This window comes from Chelmon rostratus, chromosome 22 (assembly GCF_017976325.1).
Source record: "Chelmon rostratus isolate fCheRos1 chromosome 22, fCheRos1.pri, whole genome shotgun sequence".
NCBI lineage: Eukaryota > Metazoa > Chordata > Actinopteri > Chaetodontiformes > Chaetodontidae > Chelmon > Chelmon rostratus.
In genome coordinates this window covers 13,060,536-13,081,230 of record NC_055679.1, presented here as the reverse complement: position 1 = coordinate 13,081,230, position 20,695 = coordinate 13,060,536, and the positions used below count along the sequence as shown (strand labels likewise).

General features: G+C 42.8%; 1 protein-coding gene across 2 annotated transcripts in view; it reads right to left on the bottom strand.

Moving 5' to 3' along the window:
- cacna2d1a (calcium channel, voltage-dependent, alpha 2/delta subunit 1a) overlaps nucleotides 1-20,695 on the bottom strand; it is a 100,991-nt gene that overhangs the window by 55,814 nt on the left and 24,482 nt on the right. For both annotated transcript variants that reach the window (XM_041964332.1, XM_041964333.1), the window contains exons 3-4: nucleotides 19,325-19,441; nucleotides 1,672-1,731 (exon numbers count right to left, since the gene is read on the bottom strand). In XM_041964332.1, the coding sequence (XP_041820266.1) occupies nucleotides 1,672-1,731; nucleotides 19,325-19,441 (177 nt within the window). The remainder of the gene's footprint in view (nucleotides 1-1,671; nucleotides 1,732-19,324; nucleotides 19,442-20,695) is intronic.

Genomic DNA, 20,695 nt, shown 5'->3' with positions numbered 1-20,695 from the left:
ACACTGAACAGCCTCATGTGAGCGTGTGGTTCTATTGCAACAGTAACACCTTTTAAGTGTTTAAAAGTCAGCAGGAAGAGGTGCCCAGTGGTACTGGCCCAGTTATCAAAGGTGAGAACAGACACATGCGCATAAACACACACACACAGGATTGTGCAGTATGTGCAATTATTTTTTTAGCTTTATGCACAGTATTTTAAGTGAAAGGGAAATTGAAATGAAAACTTTATTTACCTTTTTTTTTATTTACAACATTTTCCAAAGGCTGATGAAAAAGGAGCATACAGCGTGTGCAGTGATGGTGCACACGGGTTCATGTGTGGCTAACCTGTGTATAAGAGGCTAACCTGAGGCAGGCACAGCACTGTCTGCAGTTACACTATAGCTGTGTTCACTACATCCAAGACATTTGTGCAAAGATGAGATTCTTATCTGTCAATTTTACAGGCAATAAATCCTGCAAAAGTCTTATTGCTATAAAAAATACAAATCCATGAAGCCATTAAAGACCTCAGTGCATATCTTCAATCTATGTGGCCCTATAAACGTGATGCTAAAGCACGATGCAGCTTCTCTGTTGTTTAAAACAATGGATACTTCTTCCATCACATGATTGTGCCTCATCAGTCATGGATTTCTGATTGCTTCCACATTTTTCCGATAAAGCAAATGAATAAATGCCGGCCAAAAACACAGGCCAAGTCAAACAATGACTCCACCTGCAACTTAGCCTTGCATTGACATCACACACACATCACCCACCTGTGCCTATTTAGAAAGCTAAGGAGATATTTAATTGGGTCAAGTATTGCAGAAATCCCCATAACATTAACCAAAAAATTAATTACGATTGCTAGCCAAGCATGCTGGGCCAAAGGAATGTCTGAGTAATAAATTAATCTATTCCCAGAGAGGATATTGCCTTCCCTATTTTCAGCTGTTTTCTCAGTGCAAGACAGTGTGCACAAAGTCGAATGACGGGAAACCTTTAATGGAAAAGAATCATAAGGTTTGGCAAACAACACTGAAGACTTTTTAAAGCTAATAGGCTAAATGGCGAGGCTGAATTTCTTTGAAGTTCTTCCACCACAGTGCGTACACACAATATCATTTATCATTCGTTAAATGCCTGCCAACGGCGTGAGGGCTTTTCTCACTGCAAAGCGGGGGCAGGAAATTAGCAATTTGCATTTATTATGAAGGGGCCAGAGCTAAAACACAGCATCACAGGCCATCCAGCCATCAAGAGCTGCATTGTAGTTCTCAGACAGACAACTAGTGAGGAACAGCGCACTGAATTCACTGGAGCAGCAATCAGGAAAAGTAATTGAATGTGAAAAATAACACTGTGTTAATATTATTTGCTGTACATTCCCTTCTAATGTATTGTTAATACTATGATTAATGGACAATATCAGGGAGTGAGCAGTGTGTGCGCACGTGTAATCATAACCATGCTGGTTATTTTTGCCTATTATGTAAAATAATGAAATTCAGTCTTGTATTAAGTCATTACAGCAGTGTTGTCATTGTAATGAGATTTGCCGTCCAATTATTGCAGTCATATTGGCTCCTGAATAGCACGTCCCTCCTCTTATGGAGTTCACGGTACAGTTTGATCTGCACGTCGCGCAGCCAGTGTTAATGAACATATCCGATCAGCTCACTCACCTCGCTGTCGTCCCTCCACTTGTGCTCCATCTGAAACTTCTCCGCTTCTCTTGCCAGCCTCTGGGAGAGGAGAGAGGGTGGAGGAGAGAGGAATACAGTGCGTCAGAACGTGTTTTCAAAAATTACAATTTAAGATTGTTTGCCTCTGAGGCTGCTTTACTGTCAACGTCATGGTGATAGCTCTCTCACTTTGTCTCTCTTTGTGCAAGGGTGACAGCTTTTGCATTAGCCAGGCTAGAAATCTGAAAAGCCACGAGCGAACCAGCTAGAGATCTTAATTCAGAGGAAAATATGGATACTTAAACATCAGAGTTACATGTCAAGACATGGCATCTAACCCCATGCAGCTCAAAGAGCGTGCTTCTGATGCAGGACCAGTGTGTTCAAGGGAAAATACCCCAGTTCCACCCCGCACCTGCAGGTGTGAATTAGGACTAGCTGCAATGTTGCTCTATAATTAGACATCCACCTATTCCTTCTTTTCCCAGATCTGGTCCTAATGACTAGGTTAATGGGTTTATAATGGGCCCAGCTTTTAATCTGTACCTGGTCCAGAAACGTGCTGTACTATTAATTTCCCCTGGGAAATATCAAATCCAGCTCTTCCTGCTTACTCCTGGGTTTCAAGTCACACAGCAGGAGCAGATATTTGATGGGGGCAAGGCAGTAAATTAATTTATGAAATGAGAGGAGGAGGGGGGCCGAAACAATGAATGATTGAATTAATTCTGCTGTGAAATTAAAGAAGACGTTTCGCAAGAATCAGAGAAGCAGAACAAAGTCTGATTGTGAGTCGCATGCTGGGATGTTAGTCACAGTGTTTGGGTGCAAGAATCGGGCCTTAAACGTGACACCAACTGTGCTTCTTTCTTTGCTCACAATTCTGGAGATCACTAATTCAAAAGCGCTAAAAATCTTCGCAGCTTTGTTGCCTCACAGTAAGATAAAGTGCACGTTATTTCATCAATCATCCACGTTGACTCCAAACATCTCGCAGTCCTCCTCCTCTCCTTCTCAGAGAGAGCTTACTGCACCATCAGTTTTGAAAATGAAAGCCCCCACCTGCAGATCTGGCTTCAGATGACTCGTTATGCCTGTACACCCTGCCGTCCCACAATGCATGCCGGGGGCTCTTGTGGTCTGGAACCTGTTACCTCCACAGCCTCTCGGTTGTGTCTCATTAAGGGTGAAATTTAGCAGTAGCTGTCAGAGACGATGGGACCTTGCAGCTAGTGTGTGTGTGTGTGGTGGAGGCAGGGGAGAGGAGCTTCACTGCATTTTGAATACTAAACATGTGTGTGTGTTAGTGTGCACCGGCAAGAATGCATATGCCACTTAAGGGGAAAAATAATTGGGCTGTATATTTAAATGACATTTCTGGGATAAATCCTCCCAGTTGGTGTGTGTGAGTCTCCATACATCCACACACTCTTGCTTTTTGAGGAATATGGCTCTTGACAGGTGGGTTATGGTGGTCTCCTTCCTGCACATGTGCGCACACACAGTGCTTTGCAGATTTAGTTGCCGGTTACCAATGACTCTGCAGCTGCTAACGGGAAAATACTGTCGATTTCCAGTCAGGTCGTTATTGGTGCAGAGAGAGATTGGGGTGTGTGTTTCAATCAATCTAATAAACTGCTTATCTGATGCTGTGGTCACAAAGCCATCGATGGTGATTTAGTCTGGAAGGGCTCCTATTCAGGCTCAAAGCAGCATCAAAAGAATGAAATACATTAAGAGGCCAAAAGGGGTTTTTTTGTATTTCTGAACTCCGCTGAACAAAAGCAATTTGCAAAAAAGGGTCAGTCATTGCAGTCACATTTTCATCCATCTTTGGGAATCGTCTCTTCAGTTTAAGCAAATACTGCTGAAAGCTGATGTTTTCCAAGTCTAGCCTTCTCAGACTCATGCACATAACACTGATTTCATACGGGCCTGTGAGTGCCTGCAAAACGTTTCTACACTGTAAAACATTACACAGGAATCAACTAATATTTTACAATTAAATTAATATCGACATAATTTTGATTAATTTCAAGTTAATACAACTGAAAATGTGTAGTTTTCACTTCAGAGGATGAGCTCTTTTAACCCAGAATGATGAGTTGAGTGGATGCGCTGCTGCCACTTCACTCTGCTCATTAAATTAAGTTTCTGAAGAGACATGAGCAGCACATTAGCAGACTTCCCAGCATGCACTGTTTGAGAGTGAAAACTCTCCAGAGTATGCACGCGTGGAGGTGCACACGTGTGTCAAGTCATTTATTCATACAGTACCAGACAGAAAACTGGAAGACACCACAGTGCACCACATAATGTTTGTGTGTGTCCAAGTGGTCACACACACACACACACACACACACATCATGCATTACGTATAGTTTTATTCTGTTTACTTTGTTATTCAGCTTAAAGTAATGCATGTGCAGGTGTGACCTGCTGTCTTTGACTCCTCTTAACCAACAGTTGCAGCTGTCAGGACAGATTTGCAGCAGCTGTACACACGCACACACACCTGCCCACAAGCACACACACACACACACACACACACACACACACGCGCACACACACACACACACACACACACACACACACACACAGTTGTGTTTCCATCACTTTTGGATACTTACCATAACAAAAACCACTATGTCACAGGAACTCACAATTTGTCCCCATAGGAAAGACGAGTCCCCACAATGTGAGTAGTAACGTCCACACACACTCGCACACACACAGCGCTACAGGCATTCATTAATGAACGTCTCTACAGCAGATCAAGAGGTCAGAGAGTCAAAGGTCAACAGCTGCAGCAGCTTCTCTGCTCCTTCATGCTAATAAAACCAGCATGGCCTCGCCACACCTTTAAGTGGTGTCACATTTACAGTGTTGCGGTGTAGCGCCACGTCAACACATGTCAGACAAGTGAAAGAAACCGGGATGCAACACAAATTCACAGAGCTGTGATGAATCCCTAACTCAGAAAAAAACAACTATAACCTCACTCTATAAAGTGCTGGAAGTCATGAGAATTAATAAACAAGGCAAAAATATTGACTTGCTAATGAGCTGGCATTAAATTTTATGATATCAGCAAGCTGCTATAGAATGACTAATGAGAGCATATTGCTGCGTTACAGGACAGATAATGAAGATGATCTCTGCCTGGTTCATGCTGTGCAGCGTCATGCTTGAGAATGAAGAGGCAGCTTGTTGTTTTAGTTCCTGTGTGGAGAACACATCAAACCCTTTTGTTTCCTCTCTGTCAAATGCACTTAACGCGTGCAGTAGTTTACTGCCCATGCACTACAATATTAAGTATTAGAAAGAGGCAGATATAAACGGCAGAGAAAACTGGGCTGCATTACGAACAGTGAGCAAGTGGGGAAAAACTGTTTAACAAGCTGCGAGTGACCGCTTCAGAACAGATGCCTCATAAATCCACTGTATGCACATGCACAGAACGAACGTGTGTGTCTTCGTTTTTGGAGAAAATGAATCACATCCGCTGTAATGCTGTAAATCTTCTACTGATGTCACATGAATATTCAAACGGGATGATTTTTGCTATTAAAAAAAAGGGGATTCATACATAAAATGTGTAAATCAAGAATAAATCACATTATTGCATGTATAAATATGAGCCAACAAGGACTAGAAAATACTCATAGAAGTAGTTTTGGCGGAACGATGATTTAAATTTAAGTGAGAAACCGACTTTGTGCTTCCGCCTAAACAGGAGAATATTAAAATGAATAAATGCGACAAATAATATATGACCCTTGGGTGGCTATAATGCAAACACGTGTACCCACATGCTCAATCTCAGCACTGCTCTTGCACACAACTTTTATTTTGGATTTCAAAAGTCTTACTGTTTTGTTCTCACCACCTTTCCTGAGGACGCCGGCGGCGGCGCTGGCTTCCCAGTGATCAATCACAGCTCTCGCTAAGTTATAATGAAGGACAGCTTTGTCTAATTCAGATGAGTCTTCGCGTCTGAAGGCGGGAGGAGTGTTTGAAGGGATGGAGAGCGCTTTCTCACTTACTTGCAAAAATACACAAATCTCCCTCAGCTGCCCGAAAACATCCTTTACGTCTGCGATCTAAGAGCAGCGGATAATTGATTTAGAGCCTTAAAACACACCAAGGTGCACTGTGTAAACACGCTTGCTTTCCTGACACACGTTCCTGGCAGTCTGATTAGAGCATTGAGTCCTGCCAGGCCAGAACGCACACACACACACACACACAGACACACACACCTGCAATCTCACTGATGTGTAGGGAGGCACGGGAGAGCAGAGGAAACATGAGCATCTGCTGTTGTGACTGGCAGCACTTTAGTCAGATCTATCCTGCTCAGCCTGTAGGGAGCCAGGAGGAGAGTGGTGAGAAAGAAAAGGGGAGAGAGAGAGAGAGGTTTGCACTCACACACACGCACACACACACGCTCAGGCAGGCTGACACAAGAAGCTGTTCAGTACAGTAAGCGCATGCAAGTTAACAAGTTATCCCTATTTACTACAAGGCTGCTCTTTCAGACAGAAAATGACCCTCAACAACCAACTTCCCAGGAAGTGACTTCTTCTCCGAGACTGGCGCAAGTCTCGCCATCCACTGCTGTGCGCCGGTTTGACAGCTCATCCCTCCCGCAGCAAACTCTTCCAGCCGAGCACGCTATCTGTGTGCCAGCTGGCTGCAAACGTCCCCCAATTACAGCTGTACCCGACTGCCATGTTGTCACGGCGGTTCTGCACATGTCTGGATGTCACAGTTCCTATCACCTTGGATTTGGCTTTTTATATCATCTCTTTAGTAATCAGAGGACGAATTAGGCGCGATGCAGCCTCCTTTAGCTCCCCACTTTAACTGTGACAGAGCTGAGACAGTGTTTTGGCAACAATGCTCTGAGTGGATTTATTGTCGGCGATAATTTCACACCCCAATTTGCTTCAGTTTCGGCGCTCATCACACCGAGCTGTTGTTGATATATCAAGCCGCCAAGAAAAAAAAAGGATTCTGGAGACAAAAAAAATAGTCAGCAGTGTCAACCATCATTTTGCACATCGCGGGACGACACATTTATCCTGCAGCACAGCCGCTGCTGTCCATGCCCGGATGGGGCCGAATGTGACAGAGAGCAATAACGAGCGAGACACATCAAATGTACACACCCTCTCTGTATGCATATACTGTACGTCTGATAAGTCTCACGTCGGAAAACAGAGATGACAAACACAAAGCTGGAGCGGCGGAGACACACAGAGAGCGCGACAGCTGCCCTGACAAAAAACAGCCAGACACACAATACACACACACGGACCCACACACACTCCAGGAAGTGGTGAATAATGAGTCACTGGTGGCCAAAATCAGACACATATACGCTCCAGCTCTATCTCAATGATTCGACATTCTCTGCAACAGCATAGATATCAAATATTAATCGTTTTTGGTGAGAGGGACAAAATATGTTTGCACAACATTGCATCACACCAAATAAAAGATCCCCTTTAAAAAAATCCCTATTTTGCAACGTTTGTGTGAAACGTGACTCCTCGGTTCGCAGGAAAGTTTCTGTGAGCTGGCAAAATTACGCTGTGCAAAGGTTTTGTGGTTTTTGCCAAACCATCTCTTTAGAGCGTCTGTGCACAGCCTGCGTACTGGTAAGTGTTTATACATTGTTGACTAAGGTCGCTGTTTTTAAATATGCTTTATGCTCCTCTGGCACACAAATGCAGAGCAGGAAAGAAGCCACTCTGGCTCAAAGCAAAGTGGCCTGAACTATGACTGAGGATCTGTGATTGACACGGAGAGAAGCAAGCCATTTGGATTCTGGATCAACAGCCATATGGCAACACTTATAGCATGACAGCATTTAAGTTCTTAGCACGATTACACAACTTTTAATCTTACTTTACTTACTTTATTTTGAATAAAAAAATGAAAAGCACCAAATAAAATCATCTGTGGTGGCCAAGCGTGCATGAAACCAATACAGCGCCCTCTACGGCGCCCTTCCAGTGAAGAAAATGTGATAAGGTGCCATCCATGGTGCCCGACTAGCGGAGAAAACACGCTGCAGTGCACTATTAGGTGGCTTAAAATTAAGAAAATGCAATGCTTTAACCTCTAGGGTGCCTTTACAGTGGAGAACATGTGGAAGCCACTACGTGCCTCTAAATGGTTAATAGTTACCCGTACCTTTTTCAGAGGTGTAGTACTTCACTTTTTTATCTGAATCACACAACAGAGCAACTTTAACTGCTATGCTGGTGCCTCACTGCATGCAGCGGGTGGCCACGCAGCCCGAGTTCGCCACTGACATATAATATAATAATCTAACTATTCAGTTATGACAATACAATTATATTATGGAGTGATTTAAGTAATATGATGCAAAGTAAAATGAATGCATGCCGAATGCATGGTTGTGTGTTCAATCATATCGTTTTCTATGGATCCTTGAGTGTGCTCACTGTGTCCCTGAAAATATAACAAATTGAAAATTCAATCATTTTTATATATATATATTTTTTACTGTGTGTGTGCTCCATAAATACATAATTGATTATGAGCTCCAGTGGTAACATACTTTAGTGCATTTCAATCTGTCCTGCACTGAAGGAGGTCATATTTTAAAGTCTCAAGACTACTCACAATATTAGATCAGTCTGCAACGAGCCGGTCGCTCTGAGAGCTCCACTGTAGCCTGCGATGCCATCAGCATAAATTACCTGGTAATAATAACTCCCTGGCATGTGACATTAGCAGTAAATTTATGTTGTTTATTCAGCAATTTTGAGATAATAAATTTCAGCAGTACTTCAGCTTCTTCTTCTTGGAAAATGCATGATTGAGTAAAGTGACAGAATGAACGGGCTCTCCTCAGAATAGAGTCATTACAGCGTATGATCTTCGAGTACGAGTGGATATGCACTCGTGGGAAACTGAACAGGGGAAACTGTTTTCACTGTATTGTACAGCTTAATAAAATAAAGTGTGAGAGAGGAGCCTAATGAGCCTATGTGTGTGTGTGTCCGTCCGTGTGTGTGCGTCTACTCTGTGATTAGGGCTTTAACAGCAGTGTCTAATGACTCACAGCATGTCATCCAGTGTCGGCTTAATAACGCACTTCCAGACACTGGAGATCAGTGACTCCTCTGTAATTACGCACCACGACATAACACAACGCTTAAACGAGCTCTATTCAAGAGCTCGCACTCCCGCTCTCATCCTTTTTAGACAATTTAATGAACACGAAAGCTACTACAGAGGCAATCTTGTGTTTAACGCATACATATGGTAGGCTCTGGTGAGCGAGGGTGCTTGAATGAAAGCGCCCTATGAAAGAGAATGAAAAGTGATTCACTTTGGGAGTGAGGAATCTGTTTATGATGCCCACGTTGCTTAGCGACCAGGGTGTCATGGTAACCTGCCGCATCTGTGGTCCATGCACTGCGGAGAGCGAAGGCTCCCATGCGACGGCAGCACAAGGGACCCAAAACATTTTGTTCATTATCTTGCCATTGTAGCGCAGGCCATCTTTCTCCTCGGCAATTAAGACTCGCCTCAAACCTGCCTCTCTGTGCCGGTGCCAACAGCCCACTCACAATTAAGAACATTTGGTTTCCTATCGACGGAAAGCCCACGCTCGGGGTGATTTAAACCAACGCAGGAAGCCAAGTTTGCAAAACAACTGTTGTTTTTGTTCCTAAAACGGCCACCAGTTGTGGCTCAGACTCTGGTGGGCAGCCAAAGCCTTTTCGGATCTGCTGCCAGAGCGCTAATGCGATCCCAGGCCTGCGATAGCCCTCACCGATCAATATTCAAATAGCACAGTCCTCGGCTGTCTGCTCTGTCGTCCTGCATTGTCTCTTCCCCTTATGCTCTCCCTTTCTCTCTTGGGTGGTCACTTTCTTTATCTTTTGCTTTTACTTCGCTCAAGAAAAATGTCTCCGGAAACAAAGAGCCTCGCTCTGTCTCATCCCTGATTCTTCCTTTTATTCTCCTTCTTGCTTTGATTTTAATCACAATATTTTCCTCCGCAGGTCAGTCGGCTCTCCTCTGTGAAGGCGGTCTGTCTGGGGGAGGTCTTGGCAGGCCGCCATGTCCCCCGAAGCGGGTGCTTTTGTCAACAAGCATCCCTCAAGGTGGGCACAAAGCATTAGAGGGAGTTCCTTGAAGGCACTCACGCAGAATAACCTTCCCCTTGTCCCAACAAGTCAGGCCTCTCTCTCCAGTTTTGGGTCATCTTGGGACCAGCCATCAGCTAGAGTAACTCTCATTGGCTTTTTAATGTCAGAAGTATAGGAAGCAACGGATTTTACATTTACAAGGACAAAGGACGTGTCAAAACATTTGCAGTCTTATTATACTGGAACAATACGCAGCACCATTTCAGATTCCTAAAAATCTTTACACAGGCCCGACTGTTTTGGAATCAGGATTGCAAAGGAAATTAAATGTTTGTCTGTAATTACCTTCATTATCAGGAACGAAAGAACAAACATTACAAAGCAAAGCCAGTGGAACAAAACACTGAGCTTTCAGGTCATCTGAATCCAGAAAGAGAATGGCGGAGTCTGCCACTGCCAATAAAAACTACTATATACAGATCAATACTGATGTAAATTCACTGAATGCCTACAGCAGGAAAAATGCCCAGCATGAACAGCATCAAAACAAAGGTTTGATTTTATGATAAAATAATGGATTTTTAACTTTAAGGTGTAATTTGGGCTACAACAAACTACTTTTTGTATCAGTGTTTTCTGCTTTATTATCAGTTGGCAACATCTGCATGACATCAGCCCAAATGCTTTTATGTGGAATTATTGGGATGTGGATTTACACTATTTTTTAGATACAAATAATTGACCAACCAGATACTGACGCCTGTTTGATGAACAAGTCTGTTCTTGGTGCTAGAAACAAATGCAGCCTATTGGCTGAGCGTTCTCTCATTATAAGCTCGGACACATAACCTTATATAACCACCGCAAAATATGACTCTTTTCATGATGAATGAACCGTTCTAGAGATCTCTGCCGGTGTCACTGTAGGAAGACGGATGACCTATTCCACCGGTGGAAGTTAACCACAGGCCCCATCAAAGAGTATTGGTTAAGAGGAATGATTCAATTATTGATGAGAACAGAGTCAGAAGTGGCCTGGATATCAGGGAGAGGCGATCTGCTGTCGAGGCCAGTTAAAAAAAGAAGCTCAGGTCAACGTAATGAACAAATGGACTGAAGGCGCCGGTGTGTGTGCGTGTGTGTGTGTGTGTGTGCCATGTGTGTGAGTTCATTCACTATTAATCAACATAACACACCTCCACGGAACACTGATGTATAATAAGAATACAAGAAAAGATGAATGTGCTGTGTTAAAGTTACAGACTACATATACATTTAGTAATAACGGGGAATATTAGCAGGATTACAATTTTAAAACACATGTTAAAAAGCATGGTATACTACCATGTATATGCACATAGCATACTGAATAAAGTACATTTAAATGTGCATAATTACTGCTGTTAATTTAAAATCACGTTGGCAGATAACGTAATACATTTAACAACGTAATATTTCTTTTCTCTTGATTTTTATCTGAATATTTGGTATTGAGGTAATCCAAAAGCCTCAAAAAGCAATCAGGTTACATTACTTTAACTTGTATTTGTCTGTGTTGATGCAAATTTCCTGCCTACAATAACCAACTTCCTGTTGCTTTTGCACTTGCATGCATCTGACCCTTTCCACTCACGTCTCAAGTCTCTCCCTCAGCGACCCGCTAATTTTGCTATTTCGGTGAGCAGAGATGCACATGCAAACCTGCAAAACACACTAAAAAAAAGATGGGTACTGTTATACTAGGAATACAGTTTCCATAGCAGGAGCTAGGGTGGGTTTATACCTCTCTGTGGAGAAAAACTGTTGCTAACTTGGATGAAGAAAAGCAGATGCAAACTTGTAGCATCACACAAAAGGCACTTTTAATGGAACATAACAGCAGAGGCTTCAGTTTTCCACAGGAAAAAAAGGCTTTTCCTAGAGAGGTAAAAAAAAAATCCTTCCAGTGGCAAACAATGTCCTGATTTAAATTGAATTCATGTCTCAGGAGATGCCAAGCTTCCTCTCTACGCATAACGATGAGAAATTACTTAATATAATAAAGATTTCAATGCAGCTAGACACCAACTTTAGCAACTTCCGTTCAATTAGATATATATATACATATGTTTACATGTGCATGATAACAGCTCTGCTGCAGGTAAGAACTGCAACCGTCAGGTAGCTTACATGTACGGTAAACAGTAAGTTATGGTGAAAAAAAATTATATGCTGTTTTTTTTTTTTTAACCACACTGCAGTATTACAGCTGTGATGAACATATACGCCTGAAGAGGAAAGAGAAGCTGGAGATGCAGACGACAGGAAAGGGGATCAAATTTGTGAAGTGTAGCATTTCCTTACACACACACACACACACACACATGCATCCAAAAGGGAAGAAATAAGAAAGGACAGACAGGGAGAAAAGAGGAACACAGGGCAAGGCAAAAATGGGAAAATTGGAATGAAGAGTGACAGAGAATCGGGGTGAAGTTATGGGAGAGGAAGTTCTGAGGGAGTTCTGAGCAACGGGGACGGAAGGAGGAACGACAGAAAAAAGACGCAGCACAGGGGAAATAAAACACCATATGTGTCAAAAGGAGAGGGGAGAGAAAGGCTTTCAGGGACGTGAACAAAGGCTCGGGAAGGCTATAAAGGTAGGCGAGGTGATCGCACCTGTGTGTGTGAGCACGCAGACCTCCAGTTTGTGCAGCCTGTGAGCTGTATCAGCATGGAAGCTAAGCTACGACAGCAGCCGCCTGAAGAATCTGACTCATCTTCTGAAGTATCAGAGAGATCTGGGAGACAATGCTCAGTCTGGCACACACACACACACACATCAGTATCTCCCTCTAAAAAAAGTGAACTAATCAGCTATAGCACATTGCAGATGACAACAAGAATTTCAGGGCTTTTGTTCTGAGGTAAAAAGTTCTGCGGTTCTCGCGGTGGTTTCTTTCCTGTTGAGGATTCCACTTTCACTTGACGTCCTTTTAAGGACAATGCATACTGAATGCAGAACACTGTGGTGCAACATGAAAGAGGGAAATTCTTTGATCAGCCATGAGCGGCTTGGAAACAAAATTATTTCCCCAGTCAGATCACCGACGCTTTGGGAACAGAGACAGACGGGCGAGGAGTGATGCTCCAAACGCTGAATAAAAGAGAGCGAGAGAGCTATACATCGGCAGCCTTTTCATGCTGGCACATGGAAACTGACAGCAGATCTGTCCACATATCTATCTAGCAAAGAAAGGCCTTTTATTTACAGGCTACTGCTGCAGACTCAAACCCAACAACAGTGCAGAAACATGGCTGATACGAATCTATACTTCTAGGACATGTTTGATGGATTGTTCTGAATGACATATTGTAAGGTAAGAAGTTAATATCAGCAGCTGTACAGACGCCAGCAAGAACAATGCAAAGACAGTAAAAACTGATAGAACTGACATAAAGTTAAAACACACAGGAATAATTCTTTAAACTTTAGGAAGGAAGTTGCTGCCTGAGACTGGGGGCTCCCAACTGGGTGTACTTGTGCAGTTGCCTGAGGGTATGTGGGAAGACTGTGGATTGTAGACGGCTGCTCCTCAACTAATTTGTAAAAAAAAAAAAAATAAAAAAAATCAGAAATTATGATTTGGCAATAGGATCCTGATTCCACAAAAAACTCAATAGAAAACAGCACAAAGACGATATATTTAATGTCTCACCTCATCACCTTCAGTGATTTTTGTAAATATCTGCTTATTCTGGATTTGATGCAGCAACACGTTTCAAACAAGTTGGGACAGGAGCAACGAAAGACTGGGGAAGTTGTGGAACGCTCCAAAAACTCCTGTTTGGATCATTCCACAGGTAAACAGGTTGATTGGTAACAGGTGATAGTATCATGATTGGTATGAAAGGAGCATCCTGGAAAGGCTCAGTCATTCACAAGCGAGGATGGAGCGAGGTTCAGCACTTTGTGAACACATGATTCTATAAAGGATGTTACTACATGGGCTCAGGAACACTTTGTAAAACTGTCAGTCAGCACAGTTTATTTGCAGGTGATTTCATTCCATTTTTATTACATTATTTACCATAAATCTGCTCCATGTGATGCTTGGGTGAACTTTTTCTACAGTTACAGTTGCATTTAACAGCTGACAGACAGTCTTGGGAAGTGTGATTCTTGCCTTGTACACAACCCAAGACAGAGTTAGACCCACTCTGACTATTCTAATACATGAAAATGAAAAACCTGTCTCCCTCTAAGCAGCCACAGCCGCCAACATTTGAGAGATTGCATGTCAAGGGAGCACCGCCGTCAAACGCAGCGCCTGAACTGGAGTGACAGTATGGGCAGATGTCAGATTGACAGACAGCAAATCCAAGCGGGCCGCTGATCAAGTTAATGACAGCCGCCATCATTCTAATGAGATTGTGTTCATTGACAATCGCTGGCAAACACGCACAACACACACAAACACGAAGAAACAAACACTCGTGAAGCATAGCCAGAGGAGACAAGTCGCCCTAGTGTAAAGAGAAATGCCACCAGTCAGAGAGGCGGTGTCTGTCCGCCTTATTTCAGGCACAGCGCAGCCTGAACTGTACAGCTGCAGGCGCTGGAAATACACACGATTTCAGTGGGTTTGAAAGCGCTCTGGCACGACGTCTTACAGTATTCATCCCAAATTTAGTTTTGGGATGGCAAGATTTTCTTTTTTTCCGTCATTACGCAGATAATGTGACATCGTAATGAGGATCCAAAGGAAAAGAGAAAGAGATGAAAAGCAGCCTCTGTAGTTTATAATGGAGATTGGCTACATTTTCATCAAGGGGTGTGAATCACTGGAGAAACTAGTGGCACTACCTTGGAATGCATTCAGGAAATTCATTACACCAAAGCAATAATACTGGAAAAAAAAATAGTTTCTGCTTTTCAGGTGTAAATAATCTGACCACAGGTCTGTGACCCTGCTCCTGAGCAGGCTCCACACTGGCCTCACACTGTCTATATAACACTACCTGTACAGTGTTGCTGCAATGAACAGGTAAACTACAATACTTCCACACTGAAAAATTAAAAGCCTTCCAGCTTTGTGTGTGTGTGTGTGTGGTTTAGGCCAATGATTCCCAACCTTATAGGTTTGCAACCCCTTGAAATAAAGTGACTCTGAGTGTTGTATTTCACAGGAAAAAAAAACAACAAAATTTAAGAAAAGTGTAAAGCAGATTTTTCTTCTGACCCCTTTGGGGGTCTCAGCCCCAGGGTTGGGACCCACTGGCCTATGGGCTTAGCAGCAGGGTTTATGAAGATGAACAGAAATCAATCCACAAACAGCCAGATCTTATCTGCTCTTACACTGATCTGAATTCATAGGTTTGCACCAGCTGCAGTTGTTTGGTTCATGGCATCTGCCAATCTAAAAGGCCTGTACTCGGTTATTACTTATATGCACCCACTGCACCACAACAGACCCTTTCCACAGGAGATAATTTGGCTTGTCAAAGTAGGAAAAGCACAAGTAGAATTAATAACATTAAAGATGGCTCACTCACTCACTGATATTGCTTACTGGGACAGTGAATGGAATAAAGCCTAATGTCCTTCACCTGTCTGAACAAGCTCATTCATGCAGCTGCTAGAGTTCATATGAAAACCAAAAGAAGAAGAAAACAGACCACATCACTCACTGGCGTCCAGTAAGTCACAGAACAGACTTTAAAGCTCTGCTGCTTGTTTACAAATTACTAAATGGCACAGGCCCAAAATACCTCTCAGATATGTTTCAGCAGCACACACCTGCTAGACCTCTCAGATCGCCGGAGAGAAATCGGTTGGTGATACACACGGTCGGAGATAAACGTGGTGGAGCAGCTTTTAGCTTCCGTGCTGCTCAGCCCTGGAACCGACTTCCTGATTGTATCAAAGGTGCTTCAGCTGCAGCCATCTTCAAATCTAGACTCTAAGCTGTTCTCAGATGCTTTTTGTTAACTGATCGGATGAACTCCATATGTTCTTTTAGCTCATCTAATGCACTCGACCTCTTTTAATCTTTTTATCTGATTTAATCTTATGTTCATGTATTCCTGTAAATGTACCATATGTAACATTTCCATATTAGAATATCTAAAAATGATTGGACATATGTTATATACATTTGGTTAAATTTACATAAATGTGTACAAATCTATTCGAGGTAATGCTGCATTAAATTTGGTTGCAACACAGGAAACATCAGCTGATAGTACAGATCTTCATAAGCAATGGTTAACTGTGAAGACAACTCCCATGATCCCATGCTACTTCATCCTCAAACTACATCTTTTGTGTTCCCCTCGCAGCAAAAACTACAGTTTTTATTTTCTTTTATCTGTTCATTTGTCAAGCACTTTGAATTGCTGATGTGTATGGATCATGCTACATAAAAAAAACTTGCAAACAGGCGCAAGTGAAAATATCTGCCATGAAAATGGTGAACTGGCAACTGTTTCGAAGCTGGCTGGGAAGATGCCATGTTTCTGCTGCTTCAATGCCAAATGGGCTTATTGTATTCAAATGTTTATTTCCTGCAGCGTTCAGCTGGATTTATGACACAGATCACAATATCAATGGAATATTACAGCAGCGAGGGCAGTCTCTGGGAGAATGGGTGTACCAAAAATGCCATTAGCACTATCTAATCACAAAATAACTAGAGTTAAGTGTATTAGTCTCTGCAGGTGGAAACCTTCTGGTGTGCCACAGCGCATCGTGGTGCTGTGTGAACAAGAGCAGAGTGCTGCCTGTTGAATTGCGCACTGAGAGGCAAAGATCCTAATGGATGGGAGGTCTGTAATAGGCTTTTGTACGCTGGCTCATGGGAGGTGTGGCATGCTGCACTCACGGACTTCTTACCACTCTCCCTCTACTCATCATCATTTCTCTCTCGCACACACCGGGCCATTCAGTGTCTCTTTCTCTTAGATGGAAAGCTATAACCTCTCACACGATCGCTCTCCTGCATGATCGCTTCATGCTGAAAGCCATCAGCTCTTCCGAATGGAACAAGGGACAGACAGAGGGAAGGGGGAGGGATGACAGAAAGAGAATGATGATGGGAAATAAAGGAGCGAGGGTGCTTAACGTGGGAAGTCAAAGGGAGGGATTTTTTTTTTTTTTTACCACGCAGATTGAAATATTAGATTAGTGCAGGTCAGATCAAGAACATTACAGATGCTGCAGCCGTTCTTTCCCGACTCCAGTTTCAATTCATGATTCAAGTAAGTGGACACAGTAACTACTTATGGTCCCTTAGATAAGTGGATTGCCAAAAAGCTGGCTCAACTCCACTTCATTATAAAGAACACTATTTACAGTAGCTACAACGCCACCACGGGCCATCGCCTCTCCAATGCTAATGCAGTGACAAGTAAACGATCAATTTGAGTGGAACAAAGGACATCAGCATATGGTGTTTAGCTAAAAAAAGATATATATATATATCACCCCTGCCTCCCTCACTTTTTTCACACTTCCAGCAAAGAGCTCAACAACTGTCGTTAACTCATGCAGGTGAAATACACAGCAGATGGTGTTGATAAAATGAAAGAACAGAGCCTGTAGTTTAAATCTCTATTCTGCTGCCATCAATTCACCGAGCCGTTGTGCTCCTCTCCCGAGGTGCAACACAACAACACCAAAAACTAATTGTCTCTCATCCCTTGGCAATTATTGGAATGTAAGAAAAACAAAATGCTCAGCTGGATTGATGGGGTAATCAATGAGAACGTAGCTATGGCAACAGGCTGTCTGGCTTTAATTGGATATTTCTGGCTCTCGGAGCCAGACTGATCGACACCGGGAGCGCCCGGAGAGCCTAATTCAGTTGGCCAGATACTGTTGTGTTTAAACTAAGGAGCAGTGAAAGGTTGTATGGATCAATTTAGCTTGTTGTCCTTTGTAACTACATGCAAAAGACGAAGGGCCTATAGCCAGTGTAGGCAGCTAGGTGAGGCTTTACTTCGGCTGCTAACATCAGCACTCAATGAAGACATGCTGATGTTTAGCAGCCGATGTCCACAATCTTAGTTCTTCAAGTTAGCATGCTAGGATTTGCTAATTAGTATAGCTAGGCTGTTGTGAATAGCATTAGTTGTATAGGTATTTTGTGATAAACCAAGTATTGGAAAAAGTACAATTTTAACCTGATGGTGGTGCTAGATTCAAAGTTAAAGGCTCACCAGAGTTATCTGAATTCATCTTGAATCTTAATTGTCTGGGAACCATGAATGTCAACACAGAATCTTGCCAGTCCATCGGGTAGATGTTGTGACATTTCACCGGGAAACGTTTGTCCTACAGGTGGAGCTAGATGAAGAGTCAGGTGGTCAACAAAGTACTCGTATTCATTCTCTGGGCACCCTGAGCAAAATCTCCCGGCAATCCATTAACAGCTGTTGAGCTGCTGCTATCCCTGGAAATGCTAAGCTAAAAAATGTTGTCTTAGATAAAGTGTTGTGCCGACACAACCTCACAGCTCTTCCAAGGTCTCTGATTTGTCTAGTCAGCCATTCAATAAGGAAGAGCTCAGCTACGTGTGATGAACAGTGTCAGACGCGCTATTATAAAATGAATCTGGTTAGCATAGATTTCATAGCATTTTGTTTCTGTTCAGTTCAGTTCATGGCCATGAAAAGCCGCAGGTATGGAATAGGTATGAGGGCAGATTCAGCCTCAGTGCACAGAAAACAGACGAAGGACTCCTGAAAGCTGAAATATGGTCACAATCTGCCCTTCTGTTCCTGAGTTATGGTGTTGAATGATGGCCAGAAAAGTGTGTTTGCAGAACATTATGATGACACAGTGAAGTTAACCTTTGACCTTTTTCAATATAAAATGTCATCACCTCATCATTTTATCCTATGGGACACTTGAGGGAATTAAATTGTGTCATAATTAGCGTATGAATTCTTGAGTTATGGATAAAAACATGATTTGTGAGGTCACAGTGACCTTTGACCTCTGACCACCAAAATCTAATCAGTTCACAAAATAACTGGATGTTGGTGCTAAATTTGAAGGAATTTCCGAAGGCGATTCTGAGATATCGTGTTCACAAGAAAGGGACGGTCGGATGGATGGACAGAACACTTCATGCCTACAGACATGGCTGTCGCTGGTGGGGAGGCAATGACAACAAAAATGTTCAAAAACAGTAAAGCGATACAACACATAAACACATATGAAAATTCTAGCATTTTTTTGTCGTGTTGCAACGCAGACTAACTTTGAATTCACTCATCTAGCTGGAGGATGTCCGCTTATATCGTATCACTGCACGGCCTGAAGCAGTGGCTGCGCTCCAGTGTCTGTTCTGACGTGAAATGAGGGGAAGCAGACTGTTTCTGTGCGTTTGCATGGGCTCTGTGCTTGGAGAGATGCTGGATCTGATCTCAAAAACAGACCATAATTTGCATTTTATGTTTCAAACTGCTTCTCTCCTCTTAAGAAGCAGAGCTGCCACAAGAAAAAGTTTGTGTTCTGAGATCACACTTACCTTCAGGGCCTCGGAGCGGTTAGCCAGCAGTTTCTCTATGTTCCCCGCAGCCGTCGCCACCAGCTCCCTCGCATTGTTGGACTCCACCGTGAAGTGAGGACTGTGTTTTTTGTATATCTGAGACAATCAGAGGAGAAGAGCCGGGTCAGAGGTGACTTAATAAACCCATACTATATGTCCATGATGTCAAGTCTCAATCAGCGAGCCGGCCAGTTCGGGCAGGTTGTGGTAACATGCCCGATGATTAAGATAACGATTTAAACCACTAGTTGACTTTACATAGCCAACATTTTCACATAGACCTAACAACACAAACATTGAGTGCAAAATTCAAAGTGGCATGTGCATGATCTCCTAGCATTAAAGCTGGTGAACATCTGGAAATGACTTTTCGGGTGCTCTCGCTGCAGTCTAAACTTTCCAGTTACAGATGATCAAAGGATGTGGTCATCATGCCATCAGATGCAAACTTGCTGTATAGATGTGATCAGTCCTCAAAAGAACCTTCCTCAGGTTTCTCAGTCCTGACATATTTTCTATGCTCAGCCGGACTGTATCTGGTATCTGGCCGTCTTCTGTTCTTCATCGGACCTCGCTGACCAAAGCACAATGGTTTTAAAAAAAGGAAAGACAACATGTCCACTGATTAAATTGCAATGTCAGCTTACGTAACAAGACCATTTACTGTGCTGTGGAATATGCTCCAGCAAAAGAAATAAGAAACACAAATGCCAAACAGCCAATTATTTAGCAGCCTAGAGGGATTTCATTGTCCGACATTCAAACACAGAACTGAGGCGCGTGCATGTATTTGTCTTCATCCTCCAGGCGTCTGATGGATTTTACTTCAGTGAAAGAGTGTTTTTTTTTCTGTATTTCTGCTTTATTTAGATAGTGACAGCGGGAGAGAGACAGGAAATGCAGAGGAGATGGAGGAGATGACATGTAGCAAAGGGCCGGGCTGGAATCGAACCTGGGCCAATCTGGTAACAACTGAGCCTTAATACATGGTACATGCTACCGGGACAAACCATGAAAGAGTAATATTAAAGAACAATTGTACCAAATATTAAATTTCAATAATGTTATTACAAAGAATGGATGATTTCCTAAAAGGACTCACATTATACTGTGCATTTAGAGTGTCCTCGTGAAAACTAATACCATTCCCAGTGACAAACGGTACAACTGTGTGCATAACAGTCTACAAAATGAGTCCACCATTAACAATATTGGATGGCATTCCAGTTGCAATTTACAGGATGAACTGTACAGGCAATCTGGATAATTTCTCCCCATGTATTATTAACTTGCAAGCTACATAACACTCCCTTTTAAATTCTGCATGCTGCGTACAGTCCGTTTTCTTTA